Below are 24,403 nucleotides of genomic sequence, written 5' to 3' on the forward strand. Positions count from 1 at the left end.
AAAATATAATAATAAATACGAAGTAATTTATAAATTTTAAAAGGATTTTTTTAAAAAAGAAATTATACTTTAGGAGGAAGTATAAGGTTTTATAAAAAACCCTAACGATATTTTATAATTATTATAAAAAAGTTAGAATTAAGGAATATTAATATTATTTAGTAATTAATATCGTATTCGTAAATAAAGCCTTTAATTATTATTATAAAATAGTACGTAATTTCGATCGAAACGATTTTTTTAATATAATTAATATAATATAAAGCTATTTTAAGACTTATAATAAGAACTTAGAGCTCTTATTTAAGCTATAAGCGATTTTTTTTATATTTATAGCTAGGATAATAGAGGGTAAATTATAAGTAAAGATTTCTAAAAAGCTTATTAATTAAATTAATAAGCTAATAAAAACTTAGCTAAATAAGGGAATAAACGAGTAAAAAGTTAGATATTTTTATATTATAGTTTAGTATATATTAAAAATAAAAATAATTTTATATTAAGTACTTAAAGATTATAAAATGCTCTACTTAAGGCTAAGATCTAATTTTAATATTAAAATAAGAATATTATATTAAACTTATTTCTAAGTATATAACGGCCCTTATTAATAATATTAGGTTAATTAAATATATAATAAAAAAGGAAAAGAGGCTAGATATAGTAATTATTAATAAGGAGGCTTAAATTTATTAAATAGGTTAAGATTTAATTTATAAATAGAGTAATAAAAGAAGTAATACTATATTTATAAAAAGGATAGATATTAGTTAAGTAATTATTTTAAAAAAGAGCATATTAAATTATATAAATAATATAAAAAGTTAAGAGTAGTAGATAGTAAAACTAGCCCTTATTAGTTTAACTAATTTTTTATTATATATAAAGATAGATCTAGGGGTATAAAATATAGTAATAATAATTAAAGTAGTAGCTTAAAGTATCTACTCCTTGTAAGAGATTTAAAAAATAAAGAAGATTTTATTTTTTATATTAACGAATTAAATTATAATAAAATTAATAATATTAACTATTCTTTTTTTATTTTATTAGTTTTTGAAAAATATATAAAACTAAACGAATAGAGGGTAATAAAAGCTCTTAATAAATAGGTTTTTATTTATAAATAATAAGGGAAGGTCCTTTAAATAATAAATATAGAGGTAACTAAAAGGGCGAATTTAATAGGGCCGAAGCCTATTTTTTTAATATTTAAAGAAAAGATACTATTTTTTTTAATATTTAAAAAAAAGAAATATAGTACTAAATAAATTTAGGGGTAGTTAGAGAGGTCTTTTTTATATTACTTAGATCCTTTAAATACTAAGCTTATTTAGGTATTTTATATAAATAAAAAGTACGGCTTAAATAATTTTTATAAAATTATTTTAAATACTAGGGTATTATAATAGTTAATAAGAGGAAAAGGGTAATTTTAAATATTATAAAAAATTATATTAGTAACGTTTAATATATTAATAGTAAGTATTACGAGGATTAGTTTTAGCCTAGGTAAGGAAATCGTTATCTTAAGTATAATAAAAGTAGAGACGTATTTTAAAACGATAACTTTTTATATTTTATTTGTTAATATCCCGTTTTTTTTATATTTAAAAAATATAGATCGACTAGATATTATATTTAATAATACGAGGAATAGAATTTTTAGTAATAAGTATTTTAAAATAGTTAAATAACAATAGGGGTATACGTTTATAAAGCTTATTAATAATACGAAGTTAATTAATTATTTAATAAAAAATAAGCTTAGATAACTATATTAAAAATTTGGGTACCTATTAGTTACAAGGCTATATAACTTTTTAAAGTAATTAAGTAATAATAATATCAAAATAGGGGTACTAAAGTAGTTAATAAAAATATATTATTAATACTAAATAAATACGTAAAGCTTATATAAATTTAAGTTTAAATTACGTAATAAGCTTAATTTTAATTAAGAAATCGTTATTAATATTTTTTATTTAAATAGTTAGCTAATATTATATATAATCGACGTAGCTATATCTTTTTAAGTAGGGTAATTCTTTTAGGATTTATAAATAAAAATAGTATAAATAGCCCTATAAAAAAGCTAGATTAATATATACTAAGGATTACTAAATAGTATTAAAACCGACGCTAGTATTAGTTTTAAGTTAATAAAATTTAGAAAAAATGCGACGGCTTATAGTATATAACTAAAAATCGTACTTATTAAAGCGTATTATAATATTAAAAAGGTAAAAAGGGTATATTAGTAGTTAAAAAGGGCGTTTAGAATTATTAAAAAGGAAAATCCGGATTTTATTAATAACGAATACTTTTAAATAGTACTTAAATACTATAACGATATTATAAGGCCTAACGGATTTATATTAATACTATTAATATTTAAAGTATATTTAAGAACGATTTTAACCTCGTTATTATTATTAAATATAAGTTAATAAGCCTAAGTAATTAAAAAAGTAATATAAGTATTACGCGAGGTAAGTATAAAAAAGTAAATTAACGAGGTAATTATTATATATAATAAACTTAATATAGGGAGTAATTTAGATATATTACTAAATTCGAATATATAAGTATAGTACGAAATTATTTAATAATAGGCTAGGCTATATAAGTTATTTTTTATTAACGAGCGCTCTTATATAGTTACGAGAAATTATAATTAGTTATTTAAAATATTAATTATAATAATTAGACCGTATTATATAGATCTTAATAAAGTAATTTTTAATTTATAAAAAAAAAAAGAGCTAGGGGAAATTATATAACTTACGATAAAAATATAAGATATTATTTTTAATAAAATCGTTATAATAATATTAATAAATAATAAGGAAGAGGAAATTATTAAAAAAGTATTAATACTACTAACGAGACGTTATAAAAGATTATAATAATAAGCCTTAACGTAGTAATTTATTATTAATAACGAGGTAATTAATACTTTTCATATAATAAAAAAGAAAGCCGATTTTAAGTTAGTAATTAAACTATATAAAAAAAGCATAATTATAACTATTAAAAAGCTATATAAGGGATTAGATCTTATCGAAGTAAATACTCTTTATAATCGAGGGGTTTATTAATTTATTTTTTATAACTTAAAAAAGTATATAAACTTTTATATATTTAAATTATAAATAGTTCGTAAAATTAAAAAGAAAGGAATACCTTAGCTATATAAAAAGTTTAAATACGTAATTTAGAAGTATAGTAATATTAAAAAAGCAACGCTATTTATATAATTACTTATTATATAGTATTATAATTAACGATTAATAATAGTACTAATAGTATTATTATAAAAAAAAGAATACGAAATTTAGAGCTATAATATTACTTAGGCTTATACTTAATTAGTTATAAGGTTTATAAAGAAAATCCTAGCTTATTTACTAAGGGAAATAGTTAGTAAGTACTTAAAAAGTACGATTATTAAAGTATTTAAGCTACTATATAAGCTCGTAGAATCGGGTACTTATTAATAAGCTATTTATTACGATTTTTATATTAATTAACTAATAATAGTTATTTTTATATACGATTTATATTTATTAGTCTCGGAGTATAAAAGTAACTAATTTAGAATTATTAAAATATAAATTAATAATATATTAAGCTTATTTAATATTAATTTTATAAAAAAAGAGGATAAAGAGCTTTAAAAAGCGGGTTTTATAATAAAACTAAAAGAGGTTCTTATAATAAATACCCCTTTAGTATTTAATAATAGGATTTTTATTATTAAAAGGGAAATTATTATTTTTTAATAAAAGGGGTAGGGTAAGAAAATTAACCTTATTAATCCGAACGTAATTAATATTAAGAAGTAGTATAAGACTAAGCTTATATAAGGGGTATATATTATAAGTATTTATTAACCCGAGGTAACTTTTAATTATACTAAAATAGTATAAGTTATAAATCTAACTAAATAAAACGTCGAAGTATTTAATAAGTAGCTTAAATAATAATAAACGAATTTCGATCGAAGCCTCGTTTATTACTTAATTAACTTTATGATTAATAAGCTTTATGTTTTTATTAATAAGTTATTTATAAATAATAACGACTTTATTTTATAATTAAAGTATATTATTATTTTAGTTAATAAGAGTATAAATAAGAGCGAATTTATTATATATAATAATATAATTTATTATTTATTAACTAAAAATAAGCGGGTAATAAAAAGCGTATTAGCGTTAGAGGTTTATAATATAATTAATAGCGTTAACCTCTTTTATATAATTTTAATAATACTAAAGAAAATTACTAATTAACTTAGCTTTTTACTTATTTTAATAGTTATTTATACTAATTTATATTTACTATATAAATACCTCGTTAAATTAGGAATAATAAAAAAAAAGAGGTTTATAATTAATATTATAGCCCTTAGGTAATTATATAATAAGCGCGAGATATTTAAGATTTATTAAATTAATAATAAAAATAACCTCGTAAATATTTTTATAAAAGTAGTACTAAATAAGGGGTTAAAGTAATTCGTAAGTAATAGAAAAGTTATTATATAAATAGAGGAATAGGTTATATAAAAAAAGTAAAAAAAAGGGAAAAAAGGAAATAGCTTAATAAACGGGCCCGAGGTCGAATTATATTTTTAACTATAGTAATTAAATCGATAAAAAAAAGAGAAAGTTAATATTAAATTAAAAGTTTAATTCGACCGTAATATATAGCTAACTATATAGGGGCTAATTAGGGGCCCTATTTACGATTATTATAGCTAGCCTAACTTATAATTAGAACCTCCTTTTTATATTTATTATATAGATATTTATATAGTTTAATTAATCTCTTTATTAACTACGGTTCGAACTAACTACCCTATAATAGGGATACTAACAGAATCCTACCCCTGATTAAGCTTCGATTTTCCTCACGCTAACCTATCGCTCGATACAGGATCACTATGTACTTCCGACGTCTCCTCCACATCATCTGGCTCTTCACAGTTGTGACAGCGAAGTGGATCGTTCCGGGCGCCCGATGGCATGACACCGATGGAAACATCTTTAACGCCCACACTGGTAGGCTTGCCATTGATTAAGAGACTGGTAAGTTTTACTGGTTTGGGGAGTAGAAGGTTGAGGGGTAAGTTGAGGGCGGTGGAGTTTCCGTATATAGTTCTGACGATTTGGCAACGTGGACTTCGCTTAGCAATGACAAGCTGGTCATCGGGGCTGTCATGACTCCCAAAGCTATAAGGACATAACTTTGCGAACACTCTCGTGAAAGATGTCTCGGCAAGACCCGAACCTTTTCTGGCTACACTGATTTCGATTCTTAGATATGGGGCCTGTCACGGATTGAAAACTAGTAATTCCTGATATGCGCGCACCGGGTATCTGTTCCTCTATTCTATTCTCTTGTTTGAGATATTGCTACCTGGCCCTGACTTCGTCGTAGTTGTTATAAAGAGAATACGGGGCATGGGGTGAAATTATAGCCTCGAAACGATAGACATCGCTGCTAGTATTATGCTGCTCGAGAAGTTAGCGCCACAAAGACATGTAGCTTATCTTTTAACAGAAATGTGGTCGTAAAAGCAGTAATAGCCCCTTGCTGAGTACAAAAAACGTCTAGATGAGACGCATTTTCATAAAAAGGCACTACCGTCGAAGTTTGGTACCACACAGCAGTAGCTCTTATACTCCGCCTCTAAGTGACTTTCTGGAATTAGAGCAGAGCACACTTATAATGGAGTGTTTAAAAAAGACTAGACTCCCCTCTATCTAAGCTTGCAGTGGCGGATCAAGGATGAATCTTTATCGACATAACGCGACCTTTCCCATGCGATTTCGGCTACCTCTTTGCTACCATCTACTGAGAGGACTGCTCACACATCCAGTTCCCGGTTCACATGATCGACGTCACTTTAATAGTGGCTGAATCTCAATAAAAGTTTCGTGGTCGGGCCAGGGAACTTTCGAGCATACTTGATATAGGAAGGACAAACGACAACAAACTCTTGAGCGGATACTAAACTCGACCGGGCTCATTGATGATAGGAATTGGTCAATGACAGAAGAATTGATACGTTGTTTCGAAACGTGGAGACAGGTGTTCCCTAACTACATCCGTCATAATACTAGACTGACAACGACGTAGTCTCACTAGGAAGTTCCTTTCATTCAACAGCAAAGCTCTCAAAGCTCTCAAGGCTCATGAGCGATTGCATTGTTGAGCTTAGGCGTACTGAGAAAAGTGCTGGCCTTATGCTGAAAGCACAGTGTCATGACCCCGGCCACACACTAGTCTTTCCCGTCTTCTAGCCCTAGTTGCTGCAATAAGTTCAGAAAGTGCTGGGGGTAGACAAGCGCCTCGCCGCGTTGGAGTTCAGCCGCATCCAGTACCAGCGTGTAACGTTCCAAAGACGCTACGGCCGACGTCTAATGAGGCTTTAATGTGGCAATGCTGCGTTGAACTCTCCCCGCGTTGTCCATGTGTAGTTTGCGTGCTCCACTACTACCGCCAAATCTAGGCGCCGCGCGTTTCAGACGCGTCAGGCCCTTTGCTAGTTGAGGGAATGGTTTCAAGTGTGAACGCTTCCTCAATAACTGATAACTTATGAGGAAGTTGCGGAAATCATGGCAATCCTCTTCAAGAGCGTTCTAAGACTTTCATAGCCAACTACTCTCGATTGTGGTGATGTCTGAATATCAATGATGCCTCCAGACACTGGGTGCATCACCTGATCGTGAGCATTCAGAACGTTACCACTCCATCCCTCACAGCACAGCCTTTCATATCATCACTTCATGTCTAGAGAAATGGTTTTGAGCCGTATCTAGTGCAGGTCTGCCAAGCGAGATGTTGTTTAGTCTGAGCTAAGGGGTTTTATGGGTTTCGCTGAAGTTACTGCGATCTATCTCTTCTTTCGCAAAGGGTATGCGAACAATACGACGCAAATGCCGCCTTGTCGTTCCTGCGAACACGAGTCTATTAATGTGGCCTTATTCGGGAAAGTGCAAGAATAGACTGATGTGACGCATGCAAGGTACACTAACGATAGTGCAGCTTTATCTTTGTCCGCTAACAAACCTCGCAGTGCATTCCAACCTAAGGTAGTCTCGGATATACCCATCGGCCTAGTTTGCATTAACCTGGTGCGGTTTTTGGTAAACCCATACAGCTATGTTGTTGGGCTTTAAGGCTTCACAAGCTATCAGCCTTCCGAAAGCGCTGATGGGTAATGGCTGGTGGCCAGCATGTTTTCCCACCGACAGATACCCAAATTGAAACCACTTACTGTCTACCGTCATGGATCTAGAGTACTGAATGGAATGATACACAATGAAAAAAGTTTGGCATGTTTGAAATGAAACCTATGAAACAGAGTCAGACACGAGTTCAAGTCACACTCTAATAGGAAATAGATGAACTCAAGTCTAAATTAAAGCATTATATCCGGTGCTGTTCGGTAGAGGCTGGCTGTTGGTATAACCAAGGTCCTGTATTATCCGGCCAAGCAAAAGTATCGCTCCAATGATGCCTTTGGCATGAGAAAGGACGTAGACAAGACTGGGAGAGTAGCCGATGACGAGAACCATATTGTACAGCCAAAGCGTCTTAAGTTTACATGTACCAATTTATCTTACTCCAGGTATGCAATCAGTGTTATTCAACTTATAAGCCTTCTTGAAGACCTTGATCTACGCGTTTTGATGCTGAACGTTTTTCAAGAATGTTATCCTGTTGCTAGCAGTTTATGCTTTCATAAGAATCATCAGCTGTCAAGGAGCTCATGTGAAAGCACCGAGCTGTACCTGTAGGCCAACAAAAGCTCAAGTAACAAAGCTCGACTGATAGTTGTCTTGAGCAAATGGTTCCTCACCTCTTTCTATCCGCCACCGATTTGTCGCCTCTAACGGCCCCGGCAATCCCTTGAACAACCACCCCCATTTCCTCATAAACCCTTCCGACATCTCCCATCCCGAGATATCCCAAGTCGGCGACCACGCAATCATACCACGTCGTTCCATTTCATCATCAGGAAAGCCCTCATATAGTCCCCCGACGCAGTCTGCCCACAGGTCGTCCTCATCAAAAGTGCCAGCGGCCTGGATCAAACTATCTCGCGCCTGCGGACAAGGAAACATATCGATCCAGTCACTGTGAAGCACTGTCTGTTGAGTGATAGTGGGTAGGAGTGTTGAGGGGAGAAGTTCAGGGTTGTTAGGGTAGGGAACGACGTGGAAGATTTCTTCTGCGCAGTCTAGGGGTGTGGCGAGGATGTTTGAAATTAGGGTGCGGTTGGCGGCCATGGCGCGTACGGCGTTGTATTGAAGGAGTGTAATAAGGTGGTCTGGGCAGAGGGGAAAGATAATGTGGAGTTAGTTCTTCTTAGATCTCTCTGGCAGAAGGGGATTTCTTGCGTTGTATAGATGTTTAACACGGGATGCTGGGACTGTGGAGAAGGATTCCTGCTTGACATCCCAACATTCTACCACAGCTTCTAATTTGATGAGTGATTTGGCTGCGGCATCGACTGCTTCGGATTTGTTTGCTAAGGCTTTACGTTTGCCTAGTAGTAGTAATAATAGTAGTAGTATTTAACATTATCAGAGACAGGAGTATAACCTCCGATTAATTAGAGCGCCTTTCTAAGGCATATAATATACTATACCGCCCCTAATAAGCATATAATAAGTCAGATAATCTATTAATATATACTTTTTTTTTTATACCTAGGCCGGGCTATTACTAATCCGGCCCTTTTAGTTCTAAAAAGTACGCTAATAAGGGTCCCTATACTTAGTAAAGGTAGTAGTTCTATAATAGCCCTATACTATTTATAAATAGTACCCGGCTACTATTAAAAACCTCCCTCATAAATAAAATTATTTATAAGAGTATTTTTATATTTTCCTATACTATCCCGAATTATTTAGGAAATCCGGGCGTAAAAAAAGAGGGTAAAGTAGAGCCGCGGCTTAGAAGTCGTTAGTAAGTATATAATAAAATATAAAAATAAGTTACCTTAGGCTCGCTATTTTTAAAAAAAATAAGCCTCGTAATAGCGCGTTACTTATTTAAACCTTTTAAATATTACTAAATTTCGTATTAAGGCGTATTAATAAGCTCCGGCTTAACTTATTAAGGGGGGTAAAGGACCTAGATCTCTCTTAATACTAATAACTAGCTACTAGGCCTAGGTCTAGTAATTTTTTAAATAGTATACTATATAAGTCGGTAATAGCTTCCTCCTATAATTATACTTAAAATCGCCCTCGTAACTAAACTACTTATAATAAGAATAAAAATAGCTATAGCTAGATCGTATAGCGAGGAGGTAATATAAAAGAGGGTATAATAGGTCTAATTTTAAGGGGTATTTAAGGGCTATAGTAGTTCTAATATACTTAAGCTTAAACATCTACTTAAACTCTTTTTATTATTATTAATACTATTTATAAGCTCGTACTTAGGTAGCCTTTACTAAGCTAGTATAAAAAGCTAGTAATAATAAACTAAGTAGCTTACGGGCCGCGCCCTATTTAATAAACTTATTTACTAACTCGTTTTTAAAAATCTTAATATATCCGGGGGACTAGTAATACTTTATATCCCTCGTTTATTAAGTATCGATAATTTTTAATATAGCTATTTACGAGCTAGTTAGAGAGCTACCGTAGCCCGAGATAAAGTCGAAAATAGAGGTATTATTAAAATAAATATAAATAGGAGTAGGGGTAGAGGTAACAATAAGTAAAGCTCGCTATAAGCCCTACTAAGCACTTTCTACCTTAGTATTAAAAACCTCGGTAAGCTCTCTAAGTTAGCTAGAGCTTTTTATAATAATAATAGTACTATAATATATTACGTACCCATAGCCTACTAACCCTTTACTAAATATTAACCCGTTAGAATAGACCACGAGGTTAAAAAACAAAAGCTCCGTAACTATTTACTTAAAAAAGGCTATAGTAATATCTTTAATATCTTTATATAGCATAAATAAATTTAAGAAGATAAGGACTAGCCGTAAGTATAAGAATAGGAGCGTATACGTCCACTATAAACAAGTTTCCCTCCTAGCGCCTTAAGGGGTTCTTTTTTTTAATTATAATATTAATAAATAAAGCGTATTTATATAACTAAGCCTTATAATAGAGCGTAGTCTCGCCCCCTCTAGAGTAACTACGGTAATTAAAAAACCTAATTCCCTAAATAATAAGTCCGTTAGTATAATATACTAGGCCGGGGTTATTACCTAGGTAATAAAAATAAGGACCCTCTAAATAATAATAAAGTATCCTTTTTAATTAGTATTTATAAAAAGCGCGCGGGGGGTAGTCCCCGCTTATATCTTTTTTAAAAAAATAACTAGCTTAGTACGGCTTAAAAACTATACTTCGGAGCTATATATAACTAACGGTAGTATATAGGCCGTTATTACGAGCCGGGCTTACTTAGGGAGCAGGCCCTTAATAACCTTACTAAGCCCGTAAAAAAAGTCGGCTACTTACTTCGTAACGATAATTTAATACCTAATATAAGTATAAAAAAAGAGGGTCTTATTAAACTAAACTCTAAACTAGTATACGGCTTTAATAAGGGCTACTAATATAATTATAAGCCTAGTAATATAAATAACTAGCCATTCCGACGGCCGATTTTTATAATATTTATATATAAAATATACTACTTCGCACTTAACTAAGTTAAAAGTAACCTTATTCTTAGTACCCTATTTAAATATAGAGCTAACTTCGCTTCTTAATATTAGCGCATTCTTTTCTAAAGTTAAAGAGATCGCTATAAAGCCTATATTATCCGTATAACTAAAATAATAATTAGGATTATTTAATAATACCTTAACTAAATAAAAAATATATAAAACGAGAGACGTAGAGGAGCCCTATAAGAGGCCGTAGTAAAAGAGGAACTCCTCTAAAAACTTCTTATTTATCCTAATAATAGTAGTCCGCTATATTATAAAAGACCTTATAAACTTAATAAAGGTCTCTAATTAGCTTTATTAATAAAGCCTAAATATAAATCTATTCTAAAATATAATATTAAACGCTCTTTTAACGTTTATTATAACTAAGGTTATAATAAGGCCGTTCTTAAGTACCTCTTTTATATCGTATATAGTATACGTAACTAAGTTAATAGCGCTCTACTTAAGTAAAACCCTAAACTATTACTTATTAATAACTAAGTTTTATATTATATAGTACGTAGCCTACTTCGTAAAAATACGCTCGAGCCCTTTTTTTAAATAAAATAATAATAAAATCGGCCTATATAAGCTAAGGTCCGAGAGCTTATAATTTCCTCCTTTCCGTATTATTATAACCTCGGCTTATTTAAAAAGACCTAGGTAATAACTATAAGTAAAGTACGCTTTAAAAAGGGCCTTAACGAGTTCCGTAATAAAACCTTAGTAACTAGCTAATAGCTTCGTAATAATCTTATTAATACTTAGTAATATACTTTACGTAAAAGTATATTATTAAACCTTAGTAAGAAAGATTATAGTTTATTAAAATAGTATTTAGTATAGGATAAAAGGGATTAAATCTAAGTTATTTATATCGTTATTTAAAATAAAGCGCTCTAAGAGAGCCTAATAAAAGGCGTCTATTTTACTTATAGTATTAGCTATTTCCTTGCTATTAATTTTTTAAAAAAGGCTCCTTTATAACTAAGCCTAAGTTTTACTACTTCGTAATTATAAATAAGTCCTCTAGCTTCTTTATATTCGCTATTTTTTAAGATTAGTACGCCCGTTTAATACGTTTAGTAATATTAAGCTAAGCTAGTTAAGCGTCCTAGACCTAAGAGTATAATAAATAGTTAGAGTAGCTTTAGGAGTAATATCTTTTCCGCTACTTATACCTAGCTTTTAAGTATTTAAAGCGTACCTTAGCGCAGTTCTAAGTTTATTACAGGGCACTATAGCCGTACTAATTAATAATAATCTTAATAATATTTAGTATAATACTAAGGGTCTAAAGGATTTCGGTTATAGTAATATTAAACTACTCGGGGGTAGTATATCTAAGTACGACAAGTAAGGGCCCCTACTTTACTAAAAAAGTAAAGCGGACAAGGTCCTATTCTAGTACCCTTAAATAGCTCTATAAGTCCGGTTTAAGGAGCTATAATAATAAGAGCGTTATAAAAATAGCTTTATAATCTAAACTTATATATAGTTATAAGTAAACTATAACTTAAGCTAATAGAATATTAAAAAAAGCTAAGTTTATAATATAACTTAGCCCTCTCTTATTCTTATATATTACTTCTTTAGTTTCCCTAATATAAATAAGTTTATATTCCTATACTTAGCGTAATATAAAGGTTCTTACTAATTCTAATTAAACTCTAGGTTCTTATATTTCGTATTAAGAATTAAAATCCCTTATAATAAGTATAAAGGGGGAAAGTTTAAAATTAAAAAGGGTAGTAGTAATTAAGTTAATAACCCTATTACTAAGCTAATAAATATTAACTATAATATACCCTCGTATTTAGGTTTATAAAATATTTCTAATAAGTATAGGTCTTAATTACTATATATCTAAATACTTACGAACGTAAATAAGTACCCTTAGCTTAGTATTAGCGTCTAATTAATAGTTTACTAAATAAAAAACATTATAGCCTAGGTACGTATTAAGTTTAGTTTATTTCTTTTCTATTATTTAGGGTTTTTATATAAGCATAACGTCTATTTCGTACTCTTAATAAACTTAGAAGAGGTTAGTATATATTATAAAGCCCTTATTAATATTATACTAAATAACTAATAAATTTAGCTTAGGCTCTATAATCTTCAGGGTATTATACTTCTTTTTTATTAAGTTATATAAACGTAATATACTTTTAAATATCGTAATTAACCTTTTTAAACTTTACTACCCTAATCTTAGTATTTAAAAAGACCTAAGTAGAGGATACTAAGCCGTCCGTATTTTAAATTAGGGTAAATCGTAGTAGTTTAATAAGGGACTTAACGTTTTTAAGCCGGGCCTAGGCCTAGGCCCTAATACCTCGTAGCTTCGTAAATAAAAAGACTATTATATATAATTAGGATAGCTCGTTTATTACCTATATCCCTTTAGCCTCTCCGGCCTTTCTTATTTCTATTTTAATATCGTTATTATTTATTATAAACGCGCTAAAAGAGATCGGTTAAGCTAAGGGAGCTAGATTTAGGTTAATAATAATAGTCCTAGCTATACTAGGTTTTCTAAGTAGTAGCTAGGACGGGGGGTCGAATTTAGAGCGCCCTACCTAAATATACTAGACCTTTTAGAGCTAACGCTTCGTAAAAAGAACGACTTTCCCTTTTTTAAAAATAGGCTTTATAAAATAGTTCTAATATATAGCTTAGAATAAGCCGTAATAATTAATATATTTAATAAGCTTTAAATACTCCGCACCCTTAGTTTTATAATCTACTTTACTATACTAAATATAGCGGGGAGACCGGGTATAGTAATAGCTAGTATAAAAAGCTAAATAGCCTTTAATATATTATATAATAAGCTTTTAATATAATAAAAATAGCCTAGGCCTATCGGAGTAGTTAAAAAGTTAAAAAATTTTTAAAACCTCGTAGTTAAAAAAAATAATTAGAGTTTATATATTAATAATAAGGTCCGGGCCGGGTCTAGTAACGTACTAGGCCCACAGTACGGCCCCTATCTATAATTTAATTTCTTTTAAAATAACCTAGCTTACGTTAATATCCGCTATATTAGAGTTATAAAGCTCGAAATAGGCTCTAAAAACCCTAACTAAGTAGTATAGTACGAAATAAGTTTACTATTTAGCTAGTAAATCTATACTATCCGCGTTTAAGTATTTTTAGAGTTATTATTTTTATTAAAAAAGTTTTTATTTAACTTCTTTAGAGCTAGGGTATATAAATAGGCCCGTAGTAATATACTTAATATTCGTTATAATAAAAAATAAGAGATCTAAGTCTTAAGAAATAGCTCGGTATAAGGAAAAAGTATTATATTACTAAGTCTTAAAGAGCCGTTTAGTTCTAATCTTAGTTAAAAAGCAGAGGTCCGGGGCTAAGGGCTTTGGGTATAGGTCTTACGAGCCCCTTATAAACTAGGGTATATTAACTAACTTACCCTAGGTTATTATAATAGCATAGGGGGTCTATTATACCCCAGGCTCGGATCGGGCTAAGCTAAAAATAAAATAAAAAATAAAGTTTTAAATAATAATACGGATATATAACTTAAGCTCGTTTAAATAAGTAATATAAATATTATTTAGGGCCGTAATAAGGAGCTAATATACTTTATTATATTTTAATTAAGTACTCTTAGTATATTAGAGCGCTAAAATAATAATAATAATAAGTACTTTACTTCTTTATAAAACGCAGGGTCGGGCTAAGAAAAGTATAATTAGGTATAATAATAGTACTATATATATTCGTAATAAGGTTAAAAAGGGGTTAAGTAATAAGCTCTTTACGTATTAAGAGCTTATAAGGCTTTTTTAAGGCCTTATAGGCGGCACACCCGCGTCTAATTACGAGGCTATTGCGGGTAGGTAATAGCTATTTTAGGCATAAGAAGTAGTATTAGGGGTAGGGTGTAGGCCCGGGTAAGACACTAACAGTGGGTGCCTCGCTCAGGTGATGCGTGCGGGAAGTGTTTACGTTTGCCTACTCGGCTATTAATTTCGATAGCTGAGTAATACCTGGCGTGAGCCTCACTTACGGTATGCTCTTGTGTTGAGTCTAGTCTGTGCTTTTCTTCTTGCTGCGGCATTTGTGGTCCCAGTCCAGTCGTCTTGTCCACTTGTCGCCTAAATCCGGTGAGCAAGGCCTATCATGATATGTCCGAGCGGCACGTACCTCGGTCAACTGCGGCATGGAGGAGAGTTGAATGCATGGTGCCGTTGTCATCGTGCTTCTATCGGACCACGAAGCCGGTGATGAACGATGCAAATTCCCTGAGGATCATGTAGGATGCTCGAAATCACGAGTCTGGCGCTCGGGAACGGGGGAATCGATGTCGACCATGTCAGCAATTGAGGCACAGACAACAGAGGCTAGTTGATGCTTTGATGAGATATCATTGGTCAGTCCACCAGATACCAACTCGAGCCGGTCAAGTGTCATGCAACCTGCTCACCTCCATGGCTGACAACTAGGAAGCCCCATATTTTATGCAGCTGGCTCACTTCCTCGGTCAGCATTTTCCTATTGGTCCATCAACTCACCCTCAACCCGGATATTGCATGATTGGTTATCGATCATGCAGGTTGCTCACAACGCTTGATACCTGCAAGAAGATCCGAGATCCAAGTATCCTGGAAATTGAGCAATCGAATGGATATAAATATGGCAGCACCGACGCAGAGTCTTTGTGTCGTCCAGATCATACAATTCAATCAAACACATTATATCATCTCCTTCTTACCATCATAACTCCATAATCCATACCTCAACTTCACCAAGGGCTCTTTTGCAATATGAGCTTCCATCCCGACTCTCTTCCTGACCTTGATGGCAAGGTCTTCATAGTCACGGGTGGTAACTCCGGCATGCAAGTCTAACCCTCGACTAGCTTATCTACAAGTCCAAATCACTAATGTTTCCACATCATAGGGGCTACTACACCGTATCCCACCTCGCAGAACACGGCGCTCACGTTTACATGTGTTCCCGATCCCTAGAAAAAGGCACAGAAGCCATTGCGAGCATCAAAAAAACACACCCCTCGGCCAATATCGACCTTTTACAAATGGATCTTATGAACCTCACTAGCGTTGTCGCAGCAGCCAAGCACTTCCTCACCCTTGAGACAACCCTACATGGCCTGGTCAACAACGCAGGTATCATGGCGGCACCGTTTGACATGACAAAAGACGGGCACGAAGCCGAGTGGCAAACCAACTACCTGTCTCACTGGGTCTTCACAGAGCACTTACTCCCAGTAATGCTCAAGACATCGAGAACGCTTCCTCCCGGCAGCGTACGCATCGTCAACCTCACTTCATCAGGTCACTTAGGCGCACCCAAGACTGGCATCAACTTTGACAACCTGAACCTCAAGGATGAAGGCCCATGGCAACGGTACGGTCAGAGTAAAGTCGCCAACATTCTGCACGCCAAAACCCTGCACAAGATTTACGGCCCCGGCTCAGAGAATGATGAGGGCGAAATTTGGACTTCATCCGTGCATCCTGGTCTTGTTGAGACGAACCTCTCGACGTCGGTAGAGCCGTCCGAGAAGGGCGTGTTGAGCATCCTATCGGCCTTGCGTGTGTTCAAGATGTTCTGGTCTGCCGACAAAGGCTCGTGGAATAGTCTGTTCTGTGCGGCAAGCCAGGATATGAAGGCGGAGCAAAGTGGTATGTACACTGATATCTATCACCGGTGTGGTGAACCATGGTGGGAGAGTAGTGCGGCGAGGGACGAGAAACTCGCTGAGAAGTTGGACAAGTGGACTAGGGATGTGATGAGTACAGAAGGATGGATTGAGTAATTGTGTCGTCTATTCTTCTCATTGGGGTTATGGTTGGTCTTGCATCTGGTTTCTTTCGATCGCAGTTAATTGAGCCTCTAGGCTAGAATTTCGGGTCCATTTATACACTGCGGTTTACAGCTATTGCTCCATCTGCTTCAACAGAGCAGCGTTAGACTGCGCTGTCGAGGTTAATCGCACCTGAGGAGCAAAAGCCCTCGGCAACGATTGGGCCGCACTGTGAGTGGCAAGTGAAGGCTAGCATTATACCGTGGCTCGTTGGGCGGCTTCGTAGTAGCGAATCCAGAAATGCCAGGATCTAGGTTTGAATAACTAAGCGTAGGATGGATCATGCTTGGTAATTTTAGGGCGTCCTCGTAAGTTTGAACCTTTGCTCGATTACTTGAGTCCTTTCCGCCAGCAACCAAAGCTTTGGTCATTCTAGCTGCCGTCTCAGTCGCTTTGACAAGTCGGCTACCGTTATCGCCGAGTTCCATAGGACCCTAGTCTCAGCCATCCTTCGTGGCCCCGCATACACCGAGACGTTCAGCACACACCTGTCTGAGTTCTCGTGGAGAATCAAAAGATTCTGAGCAACAATATATTTGTACATGGTTGATCAATAGGACATGCAGTCACTTTGGGAAAGCCGCCATGTGTGGCTCTCAATAGAAATAAACGAGGAATCCGGAAGTCTCCAAGTAGTATGGCATGTTATCCACGACCTTGATGTGTCAGTTGAAGAAAACCAGGATGCGATTTAAATTTCGGCCAATGATTCAATGCAGAAAACCTGACATTTGGAAACCTATCCGTGGAAAAACACATACCTCCAGATACGCAGGGACTACCGGGCTGGTGCATCTTCGGTGAAGCAAGCAGTGTATTAGCGGCCTCTTAATAATCACTGTTTCTTGCCGCTGATACGTACGGATTAGGACTTTTTGGAAGCAAGGCTCCTCTGGGCAATTCTCCTGAGTTGTTGCATCTTCAACGGCGGCCCGGCGAATTTCTACATCCCTGTCAACGTCCCCCCCAATGATAAACCCGCCGGCTTTGGCTTCCGATGATCTGCACTCCAGGCCTTGGCATCGAAATGTAGAAGTGTATCACTGTTATCCGATAGCCTCGAAAAGAATAGGCACCGAGCAGTGATAGTGCGAAACCCAGTTCACCACCACAGTCGTCAAAGAGAAGGACATAAGCCAGGAAGCACAATCTTGGCAAAAGTCCAAACACTTGGGTTCATCATTCGTTTCCAGTATTTAACTACAGGCGTGCAAATGAGGCAATGAGTCCACGCTCCCGCCAGAAGACAGTCCTCGTAACAGGGTAAGAGCGAAGCATGATCCCGATGGCCCTCACAGATCAACCAACAAAATCACTAGCTGTTCCCCGGGCGGTATAGGTCATGCACTGTGTCAAGCGTTCCGGAAACAAGGTATCGTCCGCAGGAGAACTAAACAATTCGATGAATGAAGAGCCGTTGACGTGTATCAGGACTCTATGTCATCGCTACAGCTCGCAGAGAAGATGTGATCGCTGAACTAATTGTCGAAGGCTTTGACGCGCTGCAGTTGGACGTGGCGAGCGAGGAGAGCATAGCTGCCTGCCATACAGAAGTCCAAGATAGAACGGGAGGCAGGCTGGATATCCTGGTCAACAACGCGTAAGTACACGTAAAGCGGCATCCTCAACACTTCATTCCTTCATTCGATCGCACCCTTTGTTAATGCCGCCGCTCGCGCAGTGGACGAATTCACATCTCCCCCGCCACAGATCTATCCATCCCAGACGTCCGCGCCAACTTCGACACGAACGTCTTCGGCATCATGGCGATGGTCAAAGCCTTCGCGGACGATCTCACCGCGGCCCAAGGCCTAATAATCAACATCTCCTCCTGCGCCGCCGTGACGCCGTACATGTTCGCATCGGTCTACTGCGCCAGCAAGGGCGCCATCGCAAGCTACAGCCGCACTCTGAGGCAGGAGCTGCGACCGTTTGGGGTCCGCGTCATAGTCGTCGTGGCGGGCACCGTCAAGTCCAGGATCGCTGAGAAGCCGCAGCCCAGTCTCTCGCCGGGCTCGCTGTACGCGAAGATGAGCGATTTGTATGAGCGATACGTACACCTGAGCCAGGAAGGGGGGGCAGCGGATACGGAGGATTTTACGGAGGAGCTGGTTGGGAATTCGCTGAAGCCTGAGGGCTGGCTTTTCGGGCGGTCGGATTGGTTGTGGTGTGGTGGTATGTCGAGGAAGATATGGTGGGCATTACGACTGATTGGGGAATGGGTCATTGATTGGCAGACTTGGAAGATGTTTGGGCTGGAGAAACTATAGAGATTAGTCGAGGATGAGAGAATCGCGAACGATGCAAAGCGCGACTAACTGTCATCATGTTTCTAGATCATGACCTGGAATAAGTGGTTGTTCGTTATGTTGTCGGCTTACTAAGGTATACTAAGGATCATAGTAAAATGTATCTAATGAGAGGTTGGATGCTGAAGAAAATACGCAACTTACATCGCTAGTTTGAACGGGCAACTGTTCGGATGAAATTTTCGCTGAATAAATCTGATAGTACCAGGAAGAGTCGTTGTTTAACATTTCTAAGGGGAGATTTGCCCTATTAAAGGGCTTCTAAAGTATTTAGTACATCAGGTGTATCGCATGTCTAATAATTATTGTAACCTCCAGCCATTTTTTACCCGCCCAGCATCGACAAAGAATTATTCGTGAACTGTACCGCCAGGTAGCTGTGTCGCAACCAGGACATCGGAGCCAAATTTGCTTCCCCAGAACAGAGAACGTGCTGCAGAGAGACCCAGAAACAGACAAACGGACTTCAATGCCCCGTAGCTTCTGATGGGTTCTTTTCCCTGGTCGGGTTTGCCGCTTCCACATTATCCTGGTTGCCCAACTTGATAGCCGAGCCTTCTATTCTAATCCACTCGATCCCGAAGGCTAGGAAAAAAGCCACACCAGCTGAGGCAACAGCGACGAACTTTTCAGCGACATGTTAGCGAACCTGGAAACGCGAAGTCGGGTGTTAGAGATAGGGGCCTCACGTGTGTCTGAGCAATGGCAGAGTTGTACGACTCCATAATGGGGTCAAAAAGCGAGGGAAAGTATTTGTCCACAATGGCTCGTACGTTTGCGATACCGCTCCGGTAAAGTAGTTGTATCTGGTCGTGACTCAGCGCAGCTCGCGAGGCGAGCTGGCTCTCCAGACGCGCGTGGAAGATGGCACCGGCAATGACCTGCGTGACGGTAGCCCCAAGGAACTGGGCAAAGATGTTGAGAGAGACGCCGATGGGCAGGAGGTCGGCGCGGTCCTTGAGCGCTAGTTGGACCATTAGAGATGGCATCTGCATGGAGAAGCCGACGCCCAGGCCCTGAATGACCTGGAATCCGATCCATTGGCTCAATGGGGTATTGGAGACGGTGAACTGGGTGTATAGAGCAGCGGCGGTGCACATCAAGACGGGCCCGACAAAGAACCAAGGGTTGTAAAAACGGATTTTGAGGGCTGTGGTGACGCGTCAGCGGCCATCATGTGAGCGAGGGAATTGGGAATGTACGAACCGATTCCACCTGCGCAAATCGTTCCTACGATTTGTGATATGACGGACGGCAGCACCCTTATGCCGCTCTCAAAGGGACTGGCGCCCTGGACTGCCTGGAACCACTCCGGGAGGTAGTAAGACGAGACGGATAGAGCACCAAGATGGCAGAAGGAGAAGATGACACTGAGCAGGACGGTGCGTCTTGTGACCAGCACACCAGGGATCATGGCCAAGTCTCCCAAGCGCGATTCCCAGATGCCGAAGAGACACAGCATGACGATTGATCCAACCAAAAGGCCAATAATCGTTGCCGACTTCCAAGGATACGAATTCCCGCCCCACTGTAGGGCGAGGATCAACATGAATATACCGGGGACGAAAATGAACGACCCAACGAGATCCAGACTCAAGATTTTCTTCATGGTGGTCGTTGGCTTGCCTTCTCGTTGCGGCAACTTGAAGAAGAAGAACATGGCGAGCAGGGTGACGGCGCCACCGGGTAGATTGATCCAGAAACACCAGCGCCAGGTGACCTTCTCGGTGAAGGCGCCGCCGATGATGGGGGCGAGAATCAGACCCAGGGCAAAGCAGCTGCTGCACAGGCCGATGTATAACGGCCTACGCTGGGGTGATGATATGGTCAAGACGACGGTGAGCCCTCCGCTGGTGACCGCAGCTGCGCCGATGCCCGAGACGGCACGGCCAACGATGAAGACTTCGCTTGTAGATGCCCAGCCGCAAATGGCACTACCGACGAGGAAGACGAAGAAAAAGCCTTGATAGACCCAGCGGAGCGAGAACACACTGGCCATTTTGCCCGCCAAGGGGGTGAGCGAGCAGACCGCCAAGGTGTAGGCTGCTGGATACCATGATATGTGTGATGTGTTCTGAAATTCGGATGTGATGGAGGGAATGACCTGGCAAGAGCAAAGTCAGATATTCCCCCGACTGGGAAGAAAGAGAGACAGAAATGCGAGAGCGATTGTGTGTATTGCCGGGGCGACGAACCGTTCCGATGACATAGACATCGAGAGCCATGACAAAGGCGCCGAAGCAGACGCCAATAAGAACCATGTATAGCTTGAAGCCGTGCAGCTCCGAGGAGGCGACGCCGAACTGCTTGATGTTGTCTGCGTTGTTCGTCGCGGACGCTGGCGCCGATTCTACCACGGCTTCGCTCGCCTCACCATTTCTGTTTCGGCCATCTAATGGCGATGATACTGATGCTATTGCAGTCATCCTTGTCTTCAGCCTTCAGCTATATTTGTGTATGGAGCGCTTAGATAATAACGGGATATGACAAAAAGACAAGAGCAGAGAGCGAGAAGCAAAAGAGAGGAGCGACAAGATCTGCAACGATTCTAACGTCGAGAAACTTTTTTTGATTGAGACACAAGGAATATTGAATGAGGTTGGAAGGGAGAACCGATCGAAATTCGCCGGTTCAGCAGCATATTTGCCAACACTTGTCTGCCTGGCCTTTCAGGATCCAAGCGGCACAGCACTTCGGCGTTCAGCCCTTCATGAAGTGCCCTCGGCAATTGGCTGTTTGCCCAGTTTTCGTCCTCTGCTGATTCTTCCATTGGTGCGGCAAATTACAAGAGGTACTCTGTGTTACGACCCAACATGAATAGCCAAGACCAAGGCCTGACCCGCAGGACCACTGCCTGCGGATATGGCGTATGTTATTCCGATAAAAACAAAAGAGAGAAAGAAATGACTCTTAAGATTTAGGAAAATTCTAAATCAATCATGTGAAGATAAATAAGATTATGAACGGTCGTAATAGGGCTACAAGTACTGATATCAAAGAATAACCGCTTATTTCGTTTAATGACGAGAAGCCCGACTTATGCAAAAGGTAATGGCTACGTGGAGTGTCTCAAACATAGAGGTGAGAATCAGGCCTCTTTACGATCTTTGAATCACTACCGTTGAAGATTTCTTGACGGAGGTATGGAAAGACTAGACAAAGGGCGTTTGGGGAAACTGGTGCTCTGCTAGCTAGGTGATATTGCATCGATAACGCCGGAGTCAAACCGTGTATACCATCCAAAATTATTCTTCTCTAGGCTTTGATCTAGCGTGATTGCAGAATGCGACTGATATCAAACTGGAAGACAGCCCTGAGAATGATTCCGGCCCCGCTCAGGTACGCTGCAGATGCCCGTGCCTGTTGGCAAGCCATATGTACTTCCCCTCTGTCCGTTCGTAATTACTCTATTGGGTGCACTGCACATCGTCGCAGCACGTGATTCGACCGACGTTGAGATCGTTGCATTGAATAGAACCACAGAAGTTCTTCTTAGCACCGCCTGAGCCGCAGGTCTTGTCGCACTTGATCTGTTGGCAAGACGCGCTAACACCGGCGGTATAAATGACGGCGGCGACGAAAGCAATAGTGATATTGGAGAACTGCATGTTGATGATGTGTTTCCGTAGGGCTGGTTGTATCTTGAGAGTTTCTTGGAGACCTTGCACGGCGGTCAGTCCGAGGATCTAGCTATTTTCACGACTCGGAGATCTACTGACAAGAGGGCGGTAGTGCCGATAGTTCTGGGGAATGATGATGAGTTGATGTGTACAAATGATATGGATTGTGGAATCCGCAGTGCTGAGCTGTGGATATCGTCTGTTTTATACTTGATTGACCGTTGAGAACAAGGAGATCCGGAGGGATTCTGAAGTTTGATACTAGTCACTCCCTCGAATGCATCGAGTGTCTAGCTGTTTGGAATGGCATACCCTGTCAACTATCTCAGTAGTATCACTCTTTGAAGAATCATCCAATTATGAAACTAACTCGGAAGCCATGCTTAGACATCGCAAACCCCTAGCAAATGCATTGCAACAGGATAGCGTATAAACTAAGCGAACCCTTCCACCCCAGCCGCACATACCGGCGACTTACAGCTGTCAGACGAACATGAGACGATTGTACCGAGTCATGCCATAGCTTTAAACTCTTCTCTGAAACGCGAGCAGAACAAGGGAACATGTCGATTCAGCTGCCTAGCCGTGTTTTAAAAGTCCGCTGCTAGCTCGCGGTTTACGCAATCCCATTCCGCCTTCGCGTGTCAAGAACGTGACAAGAATAGAACCATGACAGGACTGATGGTTCCCTGGAGACATGAATGAGCCTCTAAGGCCGGCATGGTAGGCCTGGAGGTTGCCGGCCTGGAGGAAGGGACACGACTCAGAACGAGCAATCTGACTTTTGCTGGATCACTCGATGACTAAGATCATTGGGTCAGTCTGGTGAGTTGAGCAAGCAATGAGCCAGATGAGTCGACTTCACCAACAGGCTGGGGAGATGAACTGTTTATCTAGAACATGCTGAAAACTCGGTTGGTAGCATTCGCTGAGGACAGGTCTAAAATCTTTAATGCAATCTCAGTATTCACACAGAGACGTAGAGTTTTCAGTCCATCATCACGCACTGCCCAGAGTAGTGACACCTTGAACATTCCCTGGGCCTTTATAGTTTTGTGGCTGCGTGACCTCGTTGACAGGGAGTACGAGACTCAGGCACGGAATCCATGGATATGTATCAAGAAGCAGATTGCTAGGACGGACGCCAAACGTGACCACGGTGGTGCGAGGTATGGGCGATAGCTCATATCCATGTACTGAGTGTACGATCCCGTGAATGAAAAAACCCTTTCTGGACTTACTCATGCTTCTGCTTAAGTACGAGTCAGGCCGCATAAGGTAAGACAATCACCGTAACGATTGTGCTAGGGCTGCCAGACACCAATTATCTCTGGCGACAAATATCAGTTCGAATTTTATAAGCATCCAATCCTTAGTGTTGCTGGGCTCTCTTTGTAATACAACAAGAAGGAGGCATTCTTTTTAAGTCCTGGTCGGTTCTCTGCACTATCTTAGACCACGCTGCGTAGGTCAGTGTAGTCAGCTAGTGTTTCGCTAAGGTTGAGGACTCAGATCCTCAATTCGACAAAGTCCTAGACAGCATTAACGATATTAACCTCACATAGAATACAACCTACGGAGAAGGTTTGGAGACACAACATTGTTATCCCCGATTATCAAACTATTTTGGATCACACTGTATCAATTATGTGCCTCTTCCATGCCCCAACTCCAAAATGAGACCCTGGGCTGTTTCCGAAGAAGCTACGAGAAACAATACTTCCGCTCATGTACCTCGCTTTGAAAGGGAAGTATTGATCACGGGTGCCTTTTGAATCTGTCAGCAGATCAACCTGCTTCAATGGCCCAGGGTGCATCGCCTCCAAATTAGGCAGGATTTTACTGGCAGGTGTACGAAGTCCGACATCCGTCTGAGCTAGAAATTAACGACATGTTCCGGAAGGTCATC

General features: G+C 38.3%; 4 protein-coding genes across 4 annotated transcripts; 1 reads left to right on the forward strand and 3 right to left on the reverse strand.

The window, feature by feature from the left end:
• Positions 1 to 7,826: 7,826 nt before the first annotated feature.
• On the reverse strand, positions 7,827 to 8,306 carry CABS01_07345 (uncharacterized protein; the record flags this gene model as incomplete). The annotated part of the gene is made up of 1 exon (XM_060540708.1): positions 7,827 to 8,306. One exon carries the CDS (start codon positions 8,304 to 8,306, stop codon positions 7,827 to 7,829), a length of 480 nt encoding a protein of 159 aa, XP_060402876.1.
• Positions 8,307 to 15,501: 7,195 nt separating this feature from the next.
• Positions 15,502 to 18,835, forward strand: CABS01_07346 (uncharacterized protein; the record flags this gene model as incomplete). The annotated part of the gene is made up of 4 exons (XM_060540709.1): positions 15,502 to 15,543; positions 15,597 to 16,383; positions 17,997 to 18,165; positions 18,247 to 18,835. 4 exons carry the CDS (start codon positions 15,502 to 15,504, stop codon positions 18,833 to 18,835), a joined length of 1,587 nt encoding a protein of 528 aa, XP_060402877.1.
• Positions 18,836 to 19,340: 505 nt separating this feature from the next.
• On the reverse strand, positions 19,341 to 21,300 carry CABS01_07347 (uncharacterized protein; the record flags this gene model as incomplete). Its single annotated transcript, XM_060540710.1, has 4 exons — positions 19,341 to 19,499; positions 19,564 to 20,024; positions 20,081 to 20,978; positions 21,070 to 21,300. 4 exons carry the CDS (start codon positions 21,298 to 21,300, stop codon positions 19,341 to 19,343), a joined length of 1,749 nt encoding a protein of 582 aa, XP_060402878.1.
• Positions 21,301 to 22,281: 981 nt separating this feature from the next.
• On the reverse strand, positions 22,282 to 22,482 carry CABS01_07348 (uncharacterized protein; the record flags this gene model as incomplete). Its single annotated transcript, XM_060540711.1, has 1 exon — positions 22,282 to 22,482. The coding sequence occupies one exon, from the start codon at positions 22,480 to 22,482 to the stop codon at positions 22,282 to 22,284; it is 201 nt and encodes a 66-aa protein (XP_060402879.1).
• Positions 22,483 to 24,403: the final 1,921 nt, after the last annotated feature.

This window comes from Colletotrichum abscissum (genome assembly GCF_030869225.1).
Source record: "Colletotrichum abscissum strain IMI 504890 chromosome Unknown Scaffold_16.1, whole genome shotgun sequence".
NCBI lineage: Eukaryota > Fungi > Ascomycota > Sordariomycetes > Glomerellales > Glomerellaceae > Colletotrichum > Colletotrichum abscissum.